This window comes from Mytilus edulis, chromosome 11 (assembly GCF_963676685.1).
Source record: "Mytilus edulis chromosome 11, xbMytEdul2.2, whole genome shotgun sequence".
Lineage (NCBI taxonomy): Eukaryota > Metazoa > Mollusca > Bivalvia > Mytilida > Mytilidae > Mytilus > Mytilus edulis.
In genome coordinates, this window is record NC_092354.1 from 55,440,444 (window position 1) to 55,460,667 (window position 20,224).

The 20,224-nt window shown below is 32.2% G+C and overlaps 2 protein-coding genes across 12 annotated transcripts in view; both read left to right on the forward strand.

Moving 5' to 3' along the window:
* Window positions 1–2,541, forward strand: part of LOC139495838 (cilia- and flagella-associated protein 337-like) — a 48,135-nt gene extending 45,594 nt beyond the window's left edge. For all 10 annotated transcript variants that reach the window (XM_071284227.1, XM_071284228.1, XM_071284230.1 and 7 more), the window contains one exon: window positions 457–2,541. In XM_071284227.1, coding sequence (XP_071140328.1) covers window positions 457–651 — 195 coding nt within the window. In that variant the 3' untranslated portion in view covers window positions 652–2,541. The remainder of the gene's footprint in view (window positions 1–456) is intronic.
* Window positions 2,542–10,939: 8,398 nt separating this feature from the next.
* Window positions 10,940–20,224, forward strand: part of LOC139495842 (talin-1-like) — a 123,993-nt gene continuing 114,708 nt past the window's right edge. Inside the window, exon 1 of one of the 2 annotated variants that reach the window (XM_071284242.1) lies at window positions 10,940–11,016. The gene's annotated coding sequence lies outside the window, so the exon portion shown is untranslated. Of the gene's footprint in view, window positions 11,017–18,468; window positions 18,822–20,224 lie in introns of those variants that run through there. The other variant, XM_071284241.1, reaches the window with a different exon arrangement.

Consider the following 20,224-nt stretch of genomic DNA (forward strand, 5'->3'; position numbering starts at 1 on the left):
CAATAATGGTATGATCAAAGACAATGTCTATGGCAGATCCAGAAATTTTCATAAGGGGGGACCAGTTCCAGTCATGTTTCAGTCATTCCCTAAATAATCAACCCATAAAATGGGGGAACTAGAAAACACTCTTAATCCGCCTCTAAATGTGCAAATAAAAAAAATAAATAAAAAGAGACTCGTACAGTTTTCACCATAAACTTTTAAATCTACAGGCCCACAGCTCAATTTTGAAAAATGTTTAGCTAGATTCTGTTGGCCTATAGAGTTGATTTTGACAGTCTCAAAGGGAATTTTGCAGGGCCTAAAGTTATGAGTGAAGACTGCTCATAGCAGGGGTATCATTATTGGGCAATAGCTCACAATTAAACTTTTTAGAATTTTTTCTACATTACATTTGAAAATAGTCTTCATTGTTTGACTGATTGATTTTTTATTTGTTTTATTTTCTTGTAGATTAACATCAGGAATAAATTAGCAGGAAGTTTGGCCAGTGGATTGACCAAGTCTAGTTTACAGAATATAGGACAAATGATTGGACAAAATACTTCTGTTTCTACTAAATCACGATCTGTTAAAAACATGAAAATGAGCCGGGGAGTTTCTAGGCGTACATCTGTCGTCTCAAGTGTTGATGCTTCTGTCATGTGATCAGTAAATTTAATTTTGATAGGACAAAATAATTCTGCTTCAGTAAACTTCAATATCTTGAAGGACTAAAAATGAGTTATGGCATTTTACAACAATATCTATTGCACCTCTGATATGTGATTTTTCTCTTTGTTTTTGATTGGATGAACCACTTCAGTTTTTGTAAAACTCATTTTAATTTGTTGGTTCAAAGATTTATTAAATCAGGTGATTCAATTTTGAGGGTAAACAATTTGTTAATATCTAATTTCTAAAAGAATAAAACTTAATGTATTGCATTTTTATGTGAACTTTACAAATGCAAAATTACCCTTTACCACCATGCAAGGCATAAACAAATGAAGATTGCTCAGAAAACTATTTTTTCTAAAGACCTGTTGTCAATATTACAAGTTGGTTGAATTTGAAGATTTTAAAAGACCTAAGTTTTTTTCAATGTGGCAGCAAAGGGGAATAACTCTTCCAAAATCATGTTAATGATAATGTAAGTAAAAATAAATTTACTGTACTAAGCTGTACACAAAAGGTACAGGTTTTATTATTTAGAACTGCCATATAAATGTTAAATTGAACTGTGATATTAAATTTATTCTGTTATATGCATGAACCAATGCTAACTTATTGTAATGATAAATAATATATTTATATGTAAGATTCTTGTTGATTTATTTTTAACCTATATGTCTACTGTGATAGTGACAAAAACCTCAGTGTTTATTTTTTTATTGAAAAAATATTTATTTGATATTTAAATCTATTTCCTTGTTATATGTCTAGTAAAAGTTTGAGGAGCATTAAAAGAATTATTTGCATGATTTTTTTTCTGTCTGGTTTTTGAAAGTATTTTTACTTCATTGAAAATTATATAAAACCTTAGATAAACCAATAGCAGAGTTTTGATAACTCAAATCTTTTCATTCTGGCTAATACAATTTTTTTTTTTTATAGTTCTTCAAATTTTAATGAAAAACATACAAAGTCATACTGAATTTACTCTTATCATTATTTCATCATTGTTTATATACTCTCACCTATAATATATAATAAAAATCAATTCAAATAACTTTATAATAAAATTATATTACCTTATAAAATCACAAAGTAATCATAATTTTATAAATTTATCTTTATGCAGGAATTATCATAACTCAAAAATTGCAATAATGTTTCCAATAAAATCAGTATTATATATTGCCTAGTGTAGGTTTCAGTATATTGAAAAGGAAATGCACTGTTTTTAAGTGCTATTTTAATTGCAATATTTTCCAGATGCATTTATATGTTATTTATGTCGTCTAACTTTTGGTAATGTCGCTTTTCTAGTGTGATGCTTCCAGTTTCATTTACAATTGTTTCAAAATCACGAAATAGTAGATAAATTTAGGATGCTAGCTTTTCGTCTGTACTAGAAATTAGCTTCTTGAAGTCCAAACATTAAGAGTTTTTTTTATTTTAACTAGGACTTAACAAAAAAGTAATAATTACAAAAGATTTCTCATCAATTCTCATCATTTTGACCAGAAATTGGTTTCGACATATTCATTTACGTTTTAAAATTAAGATTTGAGTTGTTAAAGTTAACTTTAGGTAGAAACTTTTTTCATTGGCCAGAAGATGATTTCCTGAGGACCATTTTTAATACTTACAGAGAACTGAAATATTTCATTTTCATACATATTATTGGTTGTTCAATTTTTATAAAAACTTTACATAAGTTTTGAATCACTTAACTTTTTAAGCAAAAGAATATTTTTAAAGAGCAATTTAATATTCAGGTTTATAATGTTTGATGTTAAATTTAATATTCAGGTCAGAATGTTTGATGTTAAATTTAATATGTTTTGTATTTTTATCTGTTTGTCTAATTTTAATAAAATGTTACAAAGCTGATACTTCAATTTTAATTCTTAAACAGCTAAATTTGTTGTTGATGTTGCTAGGTAACAAAGTATTAAAGTGTGAGAGTGAAACACTTCACTAATTTGCTGTGACCAAAGCTCTCATTTATGGGCATTATGTTATCTTGTCTGTGGGTTGGCTCGTTTGTCTGTCCATCTGTCTGTCCGGGATTTTAAGTGCCTAAATACATGAAGAAAAGAAGAAAAACAACACATAAAAACTGTCATTATAAATTTTAGTTCTTTGCATCCAGTGCTTTTCTGTATTTACCTTCATCAGAAATGCTCGAAACTGAATATTTAAAAGCCAAACATGTATAAGAGTCAAAACAGTTGAAGAGCTTTGTGAGCAAAAAGGACATTAAAATATTGGCTTAGTCAAGAAAACAAAAACCTACTTAGGTAGTTGAAACCTTAGTTTCTTAATAATAACTAAATTATTAGCCTCTGAGACTTGTAGTCCACTAGCAGCGGTGTCCAAGAGCTATATGACTGATAGAGACCTAAAAACTAAAAAAAACAACAGCAAAATCCAAAAAAAAAGAACTGAAAATTTGAAAGGCAATGATGTGTCAGTACTGTCAAGAGTAATATGACCGATGGGACCTAAAACGAATACTGTAAAATTAAAAATTATTGCGATGTTTTTATTATTGCAAAAAATGCTACAGGATTATAATCGCAATAATTTGATCTCGCATTTTGCATTTTAACATGAATTTTCTAAATATCGCAAAAGTGCTATAGTCTAAAATGACAAAATTGCAATAATAGTATCTAATTAATTGATAAGTGACTATCTTTCCATCAGTAATTTATTTGAAATACTTGCCACTTGATGTTAAAGGAACAACTATCAGTAATTATAATTTAGTGTCAATCAAGAAAATGAACTTCACCATTGAATGATCATGGTGATAGGAAATGTACTATTTCTTAAACTTTTATTTATTGAGATCTAAGCCTAAACAAAGATGTGAAAGATTTTGATTGATTGATTGATTGTTGGTTGCTTAACGTATAAAATTTGAAGCATAGTCTCTAGATTGGTTTGGGAGAGTTTAATTTCTTTATTTTTTATGCCCCATTTATGGGCATAATGTTTCTGGTCTGTGCATCCGTTCGTTTGTCTGTTAGTTCGTCCATCTGTCCCGCTTCAGGTTTAGGGTTTTTGGTCAAGGTAGTTTTTGATGAAGTTGAAGTCAAATCAACTTGTAACTTAGTACACATGTTCCCTATGATATGATCTTTCTAATTTTAATGCCAAATTAGATTTTTTTCCCCCCATATTTATGGTCCACTTCACATAGAAAATGATAGTGCAGAAGGGGCATCCGTGTACTTGGGACACATTCTTGTTCTTATTGTTTGGTCATTACATATTTCTCTATTCTTTAATTTTGTGCCACTGTATTCCATAAAACATACCATTAAGCTCCATTCTTTATCCTTGTTGCCCATTTTCTCTTTTTTGTTATTCTATTCTGTAAACCCCATCTAGACCCCAATATCTAAATGTCATCAGAAAGAATTTTGCTTTTTTAAAACATTAAGTGAAAAGTTGATTTACTAAAACAGAACTATTATGCATATTGTGTTGCAATTATATTCAAATATTCAGCTCAACATCTGGGAGTTTGGCTAACAACGGAGGGGAAAATTATTTTTTAGAAAGTCCAAGGCTGTAATCATTTGAAAAATAGGTCAATTGAAACGAAATTTGCATTATTATCTATACATACAACTATGCACAAGCAAATCAGATATTATAAGATATTAAGATATACAGTTAATACCTCAATCTTTAAATGTTGTGTTAATTGTGAATGTTTAATGGGGCCATATTGGCTAAATACATGATTGCCAACTTTCAAGTTATCCATTGGGTGATTTTGAGCACAAGGGGACCAAATAACTGCTTGATCGTTGGTTGCTTAATGTCCAGTGGCAAATATTTCTTTCATATTCAGAACGATCTTATGCATAGCTATACATGTCATTAGTGTACTTATTTAAAACATCTATGAGTACACATGCGTATAAATCATTATTTTGTGCTCCTTTTAATGTTTTATTAAAAGTATTTACTCTGCATATTTGAGTTTCACACATGTGAAGCCAATTAAGCAAGACTGTTGACAGGTCTGTTACTGGTCTTATTAGTTTAGCTATAATAATAATCAGCAGAACAATACTGAGTTTGTAATTGTGAACCCTGTTTGTTGCAAGGTGTGATTGATTCTGATCTAAATTGAGTGTGAACCCTGTTTGATGCCAGGTATGTTTGACTCTGATCTAAATTAAGTGTGAACCTTGTTTGATGCCAGGTATGTTTGACTCTGATCTAAATTGAGTGTGAACCCTGTTTGATGCAAGGTCTGTTTGACTCTGATCTAAATTGAGTGTGAACCCTGTTTGATGCCAGGTATGTTTGACTCTGATCTAAATTGAGTGTGAACCCTGTTTGATGCCAGGTATGTTTGACTCTGATCTAAATTGATTGTGAACCCTTTTTGATGCCAGGTATGTTTGACTCTGATCTAAATTGAGTGTGAACCCTGTTTATTGCCAGGAAGTTTGACTCTGATCTAAATTGAGTGTTAACCCTGTTTGTTGCAAGGTGTGTTTGACTCTGATCTAAATTGAGTGTGAACCCTGTTTGATGCCAGGTATGTTTGACTCTGATCTAAATTGAGTGTGAACCTTGTTTGATGCCAGGCATGTTTGACTCTGATCTAAATTGAGTGTGAATCCTGTTTGATGCAAGGTCTGTTTGACTCTGATCTAAATTGAGTGTGAACCCTGTTTGATGCCAGGTATGTTTGACTCTGATCTAAATTGAGTGTGAACCCTGTTTGATACCAGGTATGTTTGACTCTGATCTAAATTGATTGTGAACCCTTTTTGATGCCAGGTATGTTTGACTCTGATCTAAATTGAGTGTGAACCCTGTTTGTTGCCAGGTAGTTTGACTCTGATCTAAATTGAGTGTGAACCCTGTTTGTTGCAAGGTGTGTTTGACTCTGATCTAAATTGAGTGTGAACCCTGTTTGATGCCAGGTCTCTTTGACTCTGATCTAAATTGAGTGTGAACCCTGTTTGATTCCAGGTATGTTTGACTCTGATCTAAATTCAGTGTAAACCCTGTTTAATGCAAGGTCTCTTTGACTCTGATCTAAATTGAGTGTGAACATTGTTTGATGCCAGGTATGTTTGACTCTGATCTAAATTGAGTGTGAACCCTGTTTGATGCCAGGTATGTTTGACTCTGATCTAAATTGAGTGTGAACCCTGTTTGATGCCAGGTATGTTTGACTCTGATCTAAATTGAGTGTGAACCCTGTTTGATGCCAGGTAGTTTGACTCTGATCTAAATTGAGTGCAAACCTTGTTTGATGCAAGGTCTGTTTGACTCTGATCTAAATTGAGTGTGAACCATGTTTGATACCAGGTAGTTTGACTCTGGCGTAAGTTGGGTAAGAACCATAACGGTCCACTAATTCATGATGGCGTCTGTCAAATTCACGAAGGGTTCAAGTTGATTTCAATTTCGGCACTTGGAACTCTTTTCAAATAGCTTCCTTGTGAGCAGCTTGAATATCGTGTCAATTGAGATATATATATATACAATAATAAAGCTTTCGGTGGCCGTGTGTTACCTTTCCTCGTCAGTTTTTAATCTAGCGTCGTACTACAGTACATGATATATAAGGCATGGAGATGTTATTGTTACAGATCAGCTCAATTATCTATAGTAAAGGATCCTAAAAATTAATGCAAGAAAATAATTATATGCATAAGTACATCTGAGTCAGTGACAACTCTACAACAGATTTATCCATCGGATACATATATACTCCGTATGCAGTGGCTGCTGGAATGTTTCTACATAGAAATTGAAAGCCGTTCACAATAAGCTAAAATCATTTATATTGTCGTAAAGTTTTTGTTTTCAATCGACCCTATTTGTCATTTTTTAGTTGTAAGTCAAGATTATAGGCAGACGTAACTGTTTGCATTGTGTTGTATTCTTTATCCCAAGTTTAATGTGATAGATGCGTTCATTATTATAGTTACCAAATTTTGAATTATTTAATGAGAGAACGTCATCTATCTAGCGGAAAATAAAGCACTATTTTCTTTTTAAAAAGCTCCTGAATGAAGTCAGCCTATATAAATAAAGGAACCAGGCGGTAAAAAGATGAGCACATTTATTTCCCATTGAAATGCCGATAGTGTTTTGGAAAACACGTCATTCAAACGTAACAAATACGTTGTCAATTAAGAAATCAAGCATCTTGATAAAGTTAGTTTCAGATTATTCATTGTTCATTCAGAATGATTTTAGCTATTTAAATTGGGGGATGCAAACATGCAGAAAAACATAAGATACCAGTAGATGAAAACTAGACTGAGTTTTACAATGCAACTTTCATAAACACAATACATAGAATAATCAATTGATGATGATATCTGGGAAGCATTCGAAAAAGCTATAAAAAATCTAAAGTCTAGAGACTGCCAATTAACTGGGCACCAGCTGATTGATACTACGACACAAAGTGTGTAGATAAGATTGAAACAACAGCAGGGGTCCGGTTTAGACTGCCAACTGCTCTTTTTTATGAGTTTGAATATATCTTTGGCATCTTCCACCTATTTGTCATTTTCATAGGTGTTTGCATCATTGACCTGCAGTGTAACTGTTAAGATTACTAGTAACTTCTTCCACGCACCCTTGACCGGTAGTATTAGGATATATGACTTCGAATCTTCTTCTTTTTTTTTAAATTATTTTTCAAAAACATATTGCACTATACTGCTGTTAAACAAATTAGTTCAATGTTCCAGCATTCTAGTGAATGGTCCCTGGTTTTTTTACCAGAAGTCCAGGGTTACTCTCTGGAAGCGTCGTAATATTACATCTAATTCTACTCATTTTATACCATTTTCAATCGTAAAATTAACAAAAATATTTAAAAGAGGGTCGTAAGATACCAGAGAGACATTCAAACTTAAAAATAGAAAATAAACTGATAACACCATGGCTTAAAAAGACAAAGACAAACAGACAAACAATAGTACACAAGACACAATAAAGAAAACTAAAGACTAAGCAACACGAATACCACCAAAAACTTGAGTGTTATCTTAGTATAAAATTCACGTTTATCGATATGTATCATCTAGCTCATTTGGTAAAAACTGTTTCCGTCAATAGTTATATTCAATATCGTTTTGAAATCTCTTCCTTGTTCGGAAATCACAACAGCTCTAATATTGATTTAAAATAGATTTTGAATGTTCGATTCACTCTGTTATATGTACTCTATTTTAAAGATATATTTATAATCTAAAAATTCTTAATTCGAAGTTATGTCTGATATTTCATAAATAGAATTAGCTAATCATACGTTCAAGGCGCAGATCCTGCCATTTTGAAAGTTGGGATTCCGAAACCATGAAACGTTCACATATATAGGGATATACAAAAAAAAATAAAAAAAATAAAAAATAAAATACAAATAATAAAAAATCGGAAAAAGGAGTTCCTGCCCCGGAAAATCTCCCCATTTTATTGTATCATCGAATGTGATTTTAGAACAGAAAGGAAAAATCGAATAACATATCGGAGAAAAAGTGTTCTTATTTATATTGAACGGCGAAGTCATTAAAAACAAATTTCCAAATATTTTTTTTTAAATCCGCGTTCATTTCTGGTGCCATGAAAGCATATAATAGCACACGTGGAAAGGGAATTTAATGCAAAATCGACAAAAGTAATCAGGTTTGTTCATGTAAGGTATACATGACACAAGCATTCGCCAATTGTGATCACGTTTAGGCCGTTACCATTTTTGTATCGGTCTCTCATATTTTTAGCCAATTTTTCGTTTTTATTTATTCTTTTGTTCATTATTCTCTTATCTTTATTTTCCAACACCCAGGGATATCCTCTTTTTCTTTATTAAGTTTTCAACTTGATTTACAATATTTAAATTAAATGCTGTCAATCTTAATTAGATCGCCATATATGAATCATTGCACATATATTTTTGGGGGCGAAACAGTATATTTCTTTTAATCTTATTTTTTTCCCCATTTTCTCTATTTTTTAGTTCTGAGCACCCTATTTTTCTCTATTCTTTATATATTGTGTTCCTTATTCTTCACTTTTAGTCATTATTCTCTATTCAGTAAACCTCAGTAAAAATGTAAGGACCGCCAGACAATTCATCATTGGTGGAAAAGGGGGAGGGGCACACACTTTCGACTTTATTATTAAACTACAAACGCATTTTTCTATAAGCAAAGTCAGAGACATTTATATATGTGTATATATTTCTTTGGCAAAGTGTATTGATGGATTTGAATATGCAATCTTATGAGAGTGTCTGGGTAAGAGGATGAAGGGCCATTTGATATCTGTGTATCATCTCTCGAAGAATTTATATTAGTTTTAAAACGGATTTGTATAGTTAGACTATCAATCATTGGTATTCAAATCGGTAAACGAACAGAAAGTCACAGGACATAAAGTCACAAATTTGGTAGGACAAAAAGTCACAGGACAAAAGGTCACAAATCATATGTTGACAATTATTTAAATATATAAGACATGTAAGAGAAATATCTTGAAATATTTACTTTTTAATAAAATTGAGAAAGGAAATTCGGGAATGTGTCAAAGCGACAACAACCCGACCATAGAGCAGACAACAGCCGAAGGCCGCCAGTGGGTCTTCAATGTAGCGAGAACTTCCCGCACCCGTATGTGTCCTTCAGCTGGCCCCTAAAAATATGTATAGTAGTACTGTGATAATGGACGTCATACTAAACTCCGAATTATACACAAGAAACTAAAATTAAAAATCATACAAGACTAACAAAGGCCAGAGGCTCCTGAGAGACTTGGGACAGGCGCAAAATTGCGGCGGGGTTAAACATGTTTATGAGATCTCAACCCTCCTTCTATACCTCTAGCCAATGTAGAAAAGTAAACGCATAACAATACGCACATTAAAATTCAGTTCAAGAGAAGTCCGAGTCCGATGTCAAAAGATGTAACAAAAGAAAATAAACAAAATGACAATAATACATAAATAACAACAGACTACTAGCAGTTAACTGACATGCCAGCTCTGGACCTCAATTAAACTGATTGAAAGATTATGTCTTCATCATATGAATATCAGGCACAATCCCTCCCGTTAGGGATTTAGTATCATACTATCATAAAATATATGAGAAGAACATAACCCGTGTCATGCCAATATTTTTTTATTGTTAGTATTAGCTTTATTTAAAGTAAGTTCAACACGATAAATTTCTTTAGTATATGTACTGAAGTCGTCATTATTGAGAGCCAATATATCATCCAAATATCTAAAAGTATTGTTAATTTTTTGTATCAAATGTTGTTTCGATGGGTCTTTGTTAATTTTAGTCATAAATTGTAACACATAACAATACATATATTCATATTAAAGTTTAGAAAATGTGTCATTAATTTATACTTGAAAAATGAAGATTTATTTAATTTTAATCATGCAAAAGACAGATTTCTTGGCACCATGAAGCCATTTAAGTGCCAATTCACTTTGCCATTTTGTTTTTTCAGTAACAATTATTTGATAATCTTTAATATTTATTGGATAAGTTTTGTTTACAAAGTTGAGAGGGTAGGCAGGGTCCTGATCCCGAAATCCCGGGCTTAAAAAACACGAAATCCCGAAACCCCGGGCTTAAAAATACGAAATCCCAAGGTCTCGAAATTCTAAAAAAAATAATTCCCAGGTTCCGTAAGCAAGGTCAATCCCGAAATCCCCAGCTTAAAAACACCAGATCCCGGAGTCCCGATAAAGGTAATATCCCCCTCAAAGTTGGTTTATATACAATAGTTCTTGAAAAAAATCAAAATTTTTTTGTAGAAATTAGAGTTTTTTATTCAAAGAAAATAATCATAAAAAAATGAATTGTGTCCTGTGACTTTCTGGCCTACATTCTTAAAATATTGCATACTATCGGCAGACATTTAATTAGTGATTATTTATCCTTCAGAAAAATAGATTTTTTTCAGGTTACCTTATTATTAGATTATTAAGAGATAAAACAAAATATTGTTTGGTCCTGTGCAAAAACTATTACTTTTATTTGATTATCCATGGACGTATTTTATATGATATATATATCCAAAAAAATGCCACGCCCCCTAAAATCATAATTGTCGTCGACCAAAGATTTTCATACTAATTGCGCAAATTCTGTGTTTTGCTACAGAAATTTAGCATGCAATATTAACGAGCTAGTTCGTAAATATAAGGACGAAAAATAAACATAAACTTGACAGATAACACGTGCTCGTTTGTTTACAAATAATATGAGGAAATGCCCATTTCCGGACGTGACGTCACTTCAGCCATTTTCTTGAAAGCGAGGGTGTGCCGAACTGAAGTTTATGGGTCGGGTAAGACTTTTTACGATGAAACTTTATAGCATTCTCCAAATACTCAGCAAAAGTGTCAGTCATATAGCATGATAATCAGACTTGTGGCCAGACTTAAAAAACACAACAAAAATAGCGTCCGGTTTGCATGATCCAGCTTCAAAAAGATGCTGAAGATGACCCAAAAACATTGCCCCTTTTGGACATAAGGGCAATCAACCATAAAATAGGTTTAAAGTTTTCTTGTTACTTGATAATAATGTCTTTTTGAATAGACAATATATTTGATATGATTTGATTTCTTCTTAGAGACACTCGAAGTATTTTGTTATTTTGACACACACACATTTTTGTGTACATTTTTGTATGTACTCTGATTCTTGTCTGCATAATTTACTGTGTCTGTGGAGCAGGGTAACCATAAATAAATATCAGTTAAAGGGTTTATTTAAAATTACAGGTTTGAAAAATCATAAGGTAGAAGAAACAGAAAATAGGCATTATAGGTTATAGATTGAACATACAGTAGTAAATTACATGCCAGTGGTGGATCCAGAACTTTTCATAAAGGGGTCGGTCTGCTGTCGGGCTGTGACTGACTTGAGGGCCCCACTCAAATAATGCTTTATTGGTTATCTATATTATCAACTAAATTTCCAACTTTGGATGCATACAATACAACAAAAAATAGGATCGAATAACTATATAAACGTCACTTGAAACTGCAACAAAATTTTAGATTATTACAAGTTAGCTGGGGAAGAGTAGCTCAGGGTCCATAAATAGTCAAAAATATCATAAGGTCTTAAGAGCTACAGTTCCGCAGCTAAGGCCAAATAAAAATATATGTGTGGTTCCAGTAACCCTACCGTCCCTACTTTTTCGGCTTAAAGATAGCCTACCCTAAAGATTTTATTGTCATTTTTCATTAGTTTAAACATATTTATTTATAGTGGATTGGGAAACAAGTTTTACAACTTATATTAATCCCTTTCCACTTTGCGGGTGCGAGTGCTGCCTTGTAGCGGCATTAGCCTACTCTTTTTCGAAATCTACAAGGGTGTCTTTAACGTGCAAGAGATATGGCTCTCTCTTAACACGGGCCAGCCATTTATCGTCCCCGTCCGACGGACTATCATCGTTTCCTCAAGACCATACTCGCTAATGGTGTCAAGGGAGAGCCGAAAATTGAGTTCCTGAAATTTTTCATTAAGCACTGGTAAAGTCAGAATGTTGCTCCCATAGACTCAATGTAAAAATAAAACATAAAATAAAAAAAAATCCCTACCTACCTACCCTAACTTTTTTTCAGATGTAACTGGAACCACACATACTTTTTAATTTGGCCTAATTACATTTATGCAAGAAAAAGTTGATAAATTCTATTTTGAGTTTTGTCAGTCATTGTGCATTATATCCCCTATTCATGTACAGTATCAACACACCATATTTCGCTATAGAAATACTTACATTATATGAAGGTTAACTATCTTGATTGGAAATGTTCTCTCAATTTACCTTATTTCTAATTACCCGCCATTTTCTATAACATTCTAGTAAATTTCTCAAGGACAAAGTCTAATGCTTGAAGGCAACAGGGAAAAATGTATGACATTCCAAATTATGTATATTATCAAAACGTTTTGGAGGTCATTGGTTGCGGATTCCTACAATTCATTCCAAAATCTGTAAGAAATTGGTTTTGAGTTTGATACCATGTACCGTAGGTAATAATTCTTTATTTCAAAAGGGTATTTACCATTGGCGGATCCAGGGGGGTGAGTGGTTCCAGGGGTTGGAACCCTTTTTTGGCCAATCAATGCATTTGAATGGGGACATATAGCTGGAACCCCCCTTTATCCTGGGTTGGAAATAGAATTAGTTGTCTCTTCCCACTGAATAATGGCACATTCAGATATAGAGAAAATGATTATATACTACGACTTCAACCCAAATACTTGTCTGTTCAACAGAGTTCATGAAATCTTTTTTCTCCTGGTTGTCCTTGAAGAAAATTTGATGGTCCTCACTATTAATTTTATTGAAAAATACTAAATTGTGTCAGTCCTATGCAAAATTTTGGTGGTAAAATCCTAAGGACCACTGCTTTTCGTGAACTCTGGTTCAAGTGTAATCTTGAACTTTATTACAATAAACTGTTAATTTGTAAGTTGATTGTACTTTACATTTAATGATTACATGACTGTGGTATTTTGCTGGAGCAAATTAAGCCTGGCAAAATTGTTGTTGGTAAAAGTTAAAAATCTAGGGAATAGACTTCTACATTATGAAAGATAAATAAATATAACTAGTTACACAAGCACTATATGGTCATTTTCTGTAAAATTGAAGAGCTCTACAGGGTCTAAAGTCAGCCTGGGCAACTGGATCAGTTGTGATTAGAATACACAATTAAAAAACAGTATTGATCATTATCAATAAAAGCAATCAACTGGAACTAATTATCTGTCATTTCTATTACACAGTCATTTAATCATCACAGGATTGTTTATTAAAACATCAATATTTATCACATGTAATCAAGATGATCAAATTTAATTGATCTAGAATAAACAAAAGGATTATAGTAAAGGTATAATAAAATAATTTGATATGATTAGTTGATTTAAAGGAGTTTGAAATTGGGACAATGCAAAGGGGAATATATATGGACACCGATTAAAATGCCTTAAATACTGAAGACCCAACCCTTATTTTGGACACTGTCCTGTTAATAGGTACTATCCACATTGTGAATTCTTTTATTCATAAATAAATATGTCCAGTCTCTACAAATGCATCAATTAGTGTTTTCATTTACCCATATATGAGTTAAATTTTAAAAAGTCTACTTAGATTTTCCGACAATTGATTATGATTGAAAATTAAATAACAATTCATAAATGTTGATTTTTTTATGTTCCATTTATAGGCATTATGTTTTCTGGTCTGTGCGTCCTTTCCTTGGTCTGTCTGTCCCGCTTCAGGTTAAAGTTTTTGGTCGAGGTATTTTTTGATGAAGTTGAATTTCTAATTTTAATGCAAAATTAGAGTTTGTACCCCATTTTCACAGTCCACTGAACATAGAAAATGATAGTGGCATGGATGGACATATTCTTGTTTAACATGTAAAAGATGTTCTTTTTTTAACAAACCTTTTGACAGTTTCCTTCATTTGAATGTATTCTTTAAACTACCCATACAATATGCATATACATGTATTAGACACTCACTATTCAAGTGCTTTTGATGTGCAGTATCCTGTAATTGTTTATTTGTATGTTTGTTTCTTCTTCAATCTTACTATGTATTATTGTAAACATGCACATATTGTGCATTATGTTTGTCAAGTTCTACATCATTTGCATATAAATTAAAAACCAACTACATGTACAATAAAAAAAATCAAATTGGATTTTGATCAATAGATTATGTTATTCAAGATGATCCCCTCCCCTTATTCTATCTATAAAGATTCTGATTGATTTAAATGTGGGAACTTCAGGGGTGGATTCAGGCATGGTCGCCTCCCCCCCCCCTAAAATTTGCAAAGCATGGCTTGTCCTAAGTTTAATAAAAAATATTTGGTAAGTTTACTAAAAAAAATGTTTGCCTCTGCAAGTATTTCAGTTTGCATCTCAACTAAGGCCTAAAATAAATCCCGACTGACCCTGCAAAAATGGTGCTACACATAAAATTTTATTGTCAAAACTAAGTAGAAAATTATTTTATTCCCTTCTGATTTTCAGGCTTACTGCATCGTTCCATTTTTTTCAAGCTTTTTGGAAAAATAAAATTATTTCCCTACCTACCTACCCACACCTTGCTTGGCACGGTCGGGATTGGGGTAACAAACAAAATATTAATTTAGGCCTAACCTAAAATCCTGGATCCGCACCTAATTTCAAGTGATTGTGATATTACAAGTAAAAGACTTTAAACAAAGTGTATACTATTTTTGTGTCTGCTAAAAGCCACAAGTATCCTTACTAGGTAAAAATGGATGTCATTTTTTAAGATTTTGGCAGGAAATCATGAAATAAGAAGTGTCATTTGCGGATTGTTCTACCAGGTGGTTTAGGGTCAAGAGGGTTACAACGTGTCAGTCTCTTGTTTATTGCTAATATACTTGACTGAATAAATGAAAAGAATGTTCTAATTGAAATACATGTATTGTATATCTATTATAACAACCCTTAGATACATATATACCGGTATACGCATTTTTGCGCCTGTCCCAAGTCAGGAGCCTCTGGCCTTTGTTAGTCTTGTATTATTTTAACTTTTAGTTTCTTGTGTACAATTTGGAGTTTAGTATGGTGTTCATTATCACTGAACCAGTATATATTTGTTAAGGGGCCAGCTGAAGGACACCTCCGGGTGCGAGAATTTCTTGTTGCATTGAAGACCTGTTGGTGACCTTCTGCTGTTGTCTACTCTATGGTCGGGTTGTTATCTCTTTGGCACATTCCCCATTTCCATTCTCAATTTTATGATATGTATATATAAGCAAAACAAATGTGACTTAAAATGACTTAAGGACCATATAAATAAAGAGTTCAGAACATTTCAAGGGCATTTTTTTGTTTTTTTTGGGATCAGCAGTCGACATACTTATAGAAATTGGGGTTTGGCATTTTCAGGACCAATTGATAATTTTTTCTCCAAATTAACAAATGAAGTCCATATACAATTATGCTGTAATATGCACCTTTCAACTCATGAGTTTTTGAATTCCAAACTCAAACTAGACAAAAATGCTTTTTATGAAAATGTGTTTTTATATGAAATATAGATAGAAAATATTGTAGATGTCAAGTACATAATTGTTCGTGCACATGCATTGAATTTGAAATCATTGACAAACTGTATATCGCAATATACGTCCAAACTCAATGCAGTAAAAAAAAAATTGAAAAAAATGTCTTTTTATGAAATAAAAAGGAAAAAAATAGCAGATGACAAATACATGTACTTATTAAGTTATCATTGTCCATTGAATATGTTGAAAAATATGAATCAAGTTTCTTAATCTTAGAATATATATGATATTAATTTGGTTATAACATTTTTGATGATTCAATTCATGAAGTTAGAAATGAGTGGAAGAATCATAAAATCAAATTATTGACTCAATACAGGCTTCTGCTGTTAAATTTAGTCAAGTAAAAACGATATTGGATTTTGGAAAGGCAAACTTTGGAAATGAGTATCGGACATTTTGTGGAATGGAAGCAATTTATTCATGGGGGTTGATATCCTAAAATGTTATAAAGTAGACATAGTCATGTATTGATTATGAAGCTTGTGCATTTTCTATTGATCTTCAGCACCAACTTGTTTAGTGATAACTTATTCTTTAACTTGATTTATTGCTGAAAAAGTTTGGAGGACAATATCTTAGAAAACGTCACAAATTAATTTCCGTAAGATCTCATTGTTTAAGTTGGTTTGTTCTAGCTGTAGAATTCATGATTTATAGAAGATGAAGGGGAGGGAAGATTGAAAATATTAGTTTTCTTGTTTGAATTGTTTACATTGTCATTTCTGGGCCTTTTATAGCTGACTATGTGGGGTGGGCTTTGCTCATTGTGGAAGGCCTTACGGTGACCTATAGTTGTTAATTGCTGTGTCATTTTGGTCTCTTGTGGAGAGTTGTTTTGTGTGTCCAATGTCCCATTATAAATTAGTTGGCTTTGAAAGTAAGAGTTGTTAGTCATGTTAGTTACTAAAAAGTAAAAAAAAACAAAAATACTGAAATCTAAGGAAAATTCAAAATAAAAAGATTTAAAGTCCTAAATTAAATAGCAAAATCAAAAGCTCAAACACATCAAACAAATGGGAAACAACTGTCAACAGGCTATTATTTAAACTTGGAATTATTTTTATGCCCCACCTACGATAGTAGAGGGGCATTATGTTTTCTGGTCTGTGCCTCCGTTCGTCCGTCCGCTTCAGGTTAAAGTTTTTGGTCAAGGTAGTTTTTGAAGAAGTTGAAGTCCAATCAACTTGAAACTTAGTACACTTGTTCCCTATGATATGATCTTTCTAATTTCAATTCCAAATTAAAGTTTTGACCCTAATTTCACGGTCCACTGAACATAGAAAATGATAGTGCGAGTGGGGCATTCGTGTACTATGGACACATTCTTGTTAATTATGGAATTTGCATAAGTTCTTGTGCTTGATTTTTTTTTTATAAATTCCATGTTTATTCTGTACTATAATGTTCTGTGCTGCGCACAACACTTTCTATCACAAAGATGATAGTACATGTACATTTTCAATAGAATGTACTGTGCCATGGACAACACTATCTATACAAAATATTTTGTATGGAAAAATATTTTGTATGGAAAGTGTTATGAACAGCTCAGAACAATATAATAACAAATAAACATGGAATTTATTAAAAAATTCAAGCACAAGAAATTATGCAAATTCCATAATTAAAAATAATTCCAAAGTCAAATAATAGCCTGTTTGTCATTTATTCCTTTATTGGTAAAGGCATTTTCTTATGTACAAAATGTAAATTAAATGTGAGATTCAACTAAAATGAAAAATTGCCAAAATGAATATTATCCTGTGTTCATACATTTGTACATGTAGGTTCAAGTAACAGAATCGTCAACATGATGACGGTGGTCACTAACAGGTAAAAGTAGAAGATATATAGACTTGGGAAATGAGAACAGTGTGTTCATTGTATCAGAGTAGTTTGTACATCAGGATGTGAAACAACAAAAAATGTCTATTTTGACAGAAACACTGTTTATGTTGTCATTACATCAATAAATAATCAATGGATGTATTCAAGATTAGATAATTGGTTATAATATCATTTCTGCATTTATTTAATCAAAAATATTTTTTCTGTATTTCATACCAGTCATGAGGTATCTGCAAAATTGCGTTCATTAATATTCAAACATTCAATCGATACCTTGACCTATAATGGTTTACTTTTACAAATTGTGACTTGGATGGAGAGTTGTCTCATTGGCACTCAAACCAAATCTTCATATATCTATTCAATCAACATCTTTTAACCCTTATACATGTAGGCAAAAATAAAAATGAACAAAGTTCAAGGAATTTAATGGACTATTATTTAATATTAAAAACTATCCAACGCCATGTTTTAGAGATGTTGAATTACAGGTCTTCGCTGCATCTCATATTGTACCTGTACAACCTTTAAACCTATAAAAACAATACCACCAGAAGTATAAAGATTGATGTTAAATAGACAGGATAGTAGTTGTAAACAGGTGTATTGACTATAATTTACATATTTTATATTATTCAAGTGTTGACATGCATGTTGACAATTAATAAATGATATTGACCCTTCCTGTCCCCGCCTAGTGAGGTCATTGGTCAGTGAGAGACAGAAAGCGTAATTTGTGGTCATTTCGTACACAAGTACATGTATTTACGTAATACATGTCGTAAACTGCAAAATAACCTAGGGGTCTTAACATGTCCTGTTTACATATGTGTTGTTGAGTAAGACTGTGTTACCAGATCTGTTTTAATTATTTATATGAACCGGGTAATTGAATGTTGTTTTTTTTTTCAAGTAAAAAGCAGGATTTATCTATGTGTGTATGCAATTTAGATTTATTCCTTGAATGATAAAATAATTTCTTTGATCTGTGTGTTACATTGTGATTCTGAGTACATGTGTGTTCGTAATTTTTTTTTTTTTAAAGTAAAACTAAAAAGCAGGATATGTATGTGTGTGCATTTTAGATTTATTGAATGATAAAGAATTTCTTTGATCTCATTCTGTGTGGAATATTGTGATTGTTAGTGTGCAGGTACGTAAAATGTTTTAACAAACAAATATGTAATACTTAAAAAATAACCTCTAAAATAAAAATTGTGTAGATTTGCTTTGTAAACGAGCCATCGAAATGTATTTTGAAAACATCTAGTGATAAAAAATAATTGTACAAATATAAAAATTTACAGCTGTATGTTATACTAGTTATGTAAATCAATAGAGGAAATCTATTTGATAGTGTCCTAAGTGTTACTGCTCATGAATCTCAACTGTGATCAGCTAAAACTGTTGTGTCCTTGGAAAGTGAAAACGTCGGGGAAAGTCTGGAATATCTGCATTGGACCAAATAGGAAATTCTTTTTGAGTTGTGGTTAGTAGCTTTTTGAATATTTTGCATACCATAGAAATACTACATTTTCACCACAAAAATATCCTGCAGCTATTACAGTTGTGTTTCTAAGTTGTCATTGATAAAAACCACAAATTTATACATGTATAACGAAGAATTTACAACAAATTAGATAGTGCATTAAAATGAACAATTACTTGTGGACTTTTAAGAGGTTAATGTCCTTTATGAAGGTTTGAAGAATCAACGACAACATTTGCTTAACGTTTTCATTTTATATATTTTTTTCTTTATTTAAAATATTTGAGCAGCTTAACTAACAAATTTTTCTTTGTCTACTAGGAAATTAGCTTGTGACATGTGATGTAGGTTTCTTAAGCATTCAATTATTAGCCCTGCCAATGATTTGATTTGATTTTTGGTGTATTAAAGCCACTTTTAAGCACCGCATTTAGGCTATTTCCTGGCTGCCAGTTTTTATTGGTGGTGGAAGCCAGAGTGCCTGGAGAAAACTACCAACCTTCAATAGGAAAACTGACAATCCTAGTTAATTAAAGTTGGAGTCCAGTGCACCTGCAACATCAGTGTTGTTTAGCTAGTGATTACAGTAGTAACTACTTACACCACCTTGCCACAGAGGCCCCGTTCTGCCAATGATTTAATCTTTTAATGCACCAGCTGCTAGGCGAAGGGGGCATTATGTGTTAGACTTACTTACCCTTAAGCATCCATACATCTGTCCCATATCATTCACATATTATAAGCAAGCGTGAATGGGGGCACTCCAGTCCTCATACGCTTTCTTCTTTTATAGTCCAGTCAAACTAAAATTTAACCTCAAACTTATTGCAACAGAAAATGTTTTAGTTCTTATCTATAGCATTATGCCTTTAATATACACAGAAAAAAGTCCCATATAATTTAACTTCAGGAAAACTTAAAATCAGCATTTTTAATTTCCTATGGAAATTAAAATTGGAAGGGGAGATAACTCTGCAAAAATGCGTCTTTTTTGGTCAGTTTTTGCTTTATTTTCTTGAAATTTATGTAAAGTATGATACTTTCATGGGGTTATAACTTGGTATTTG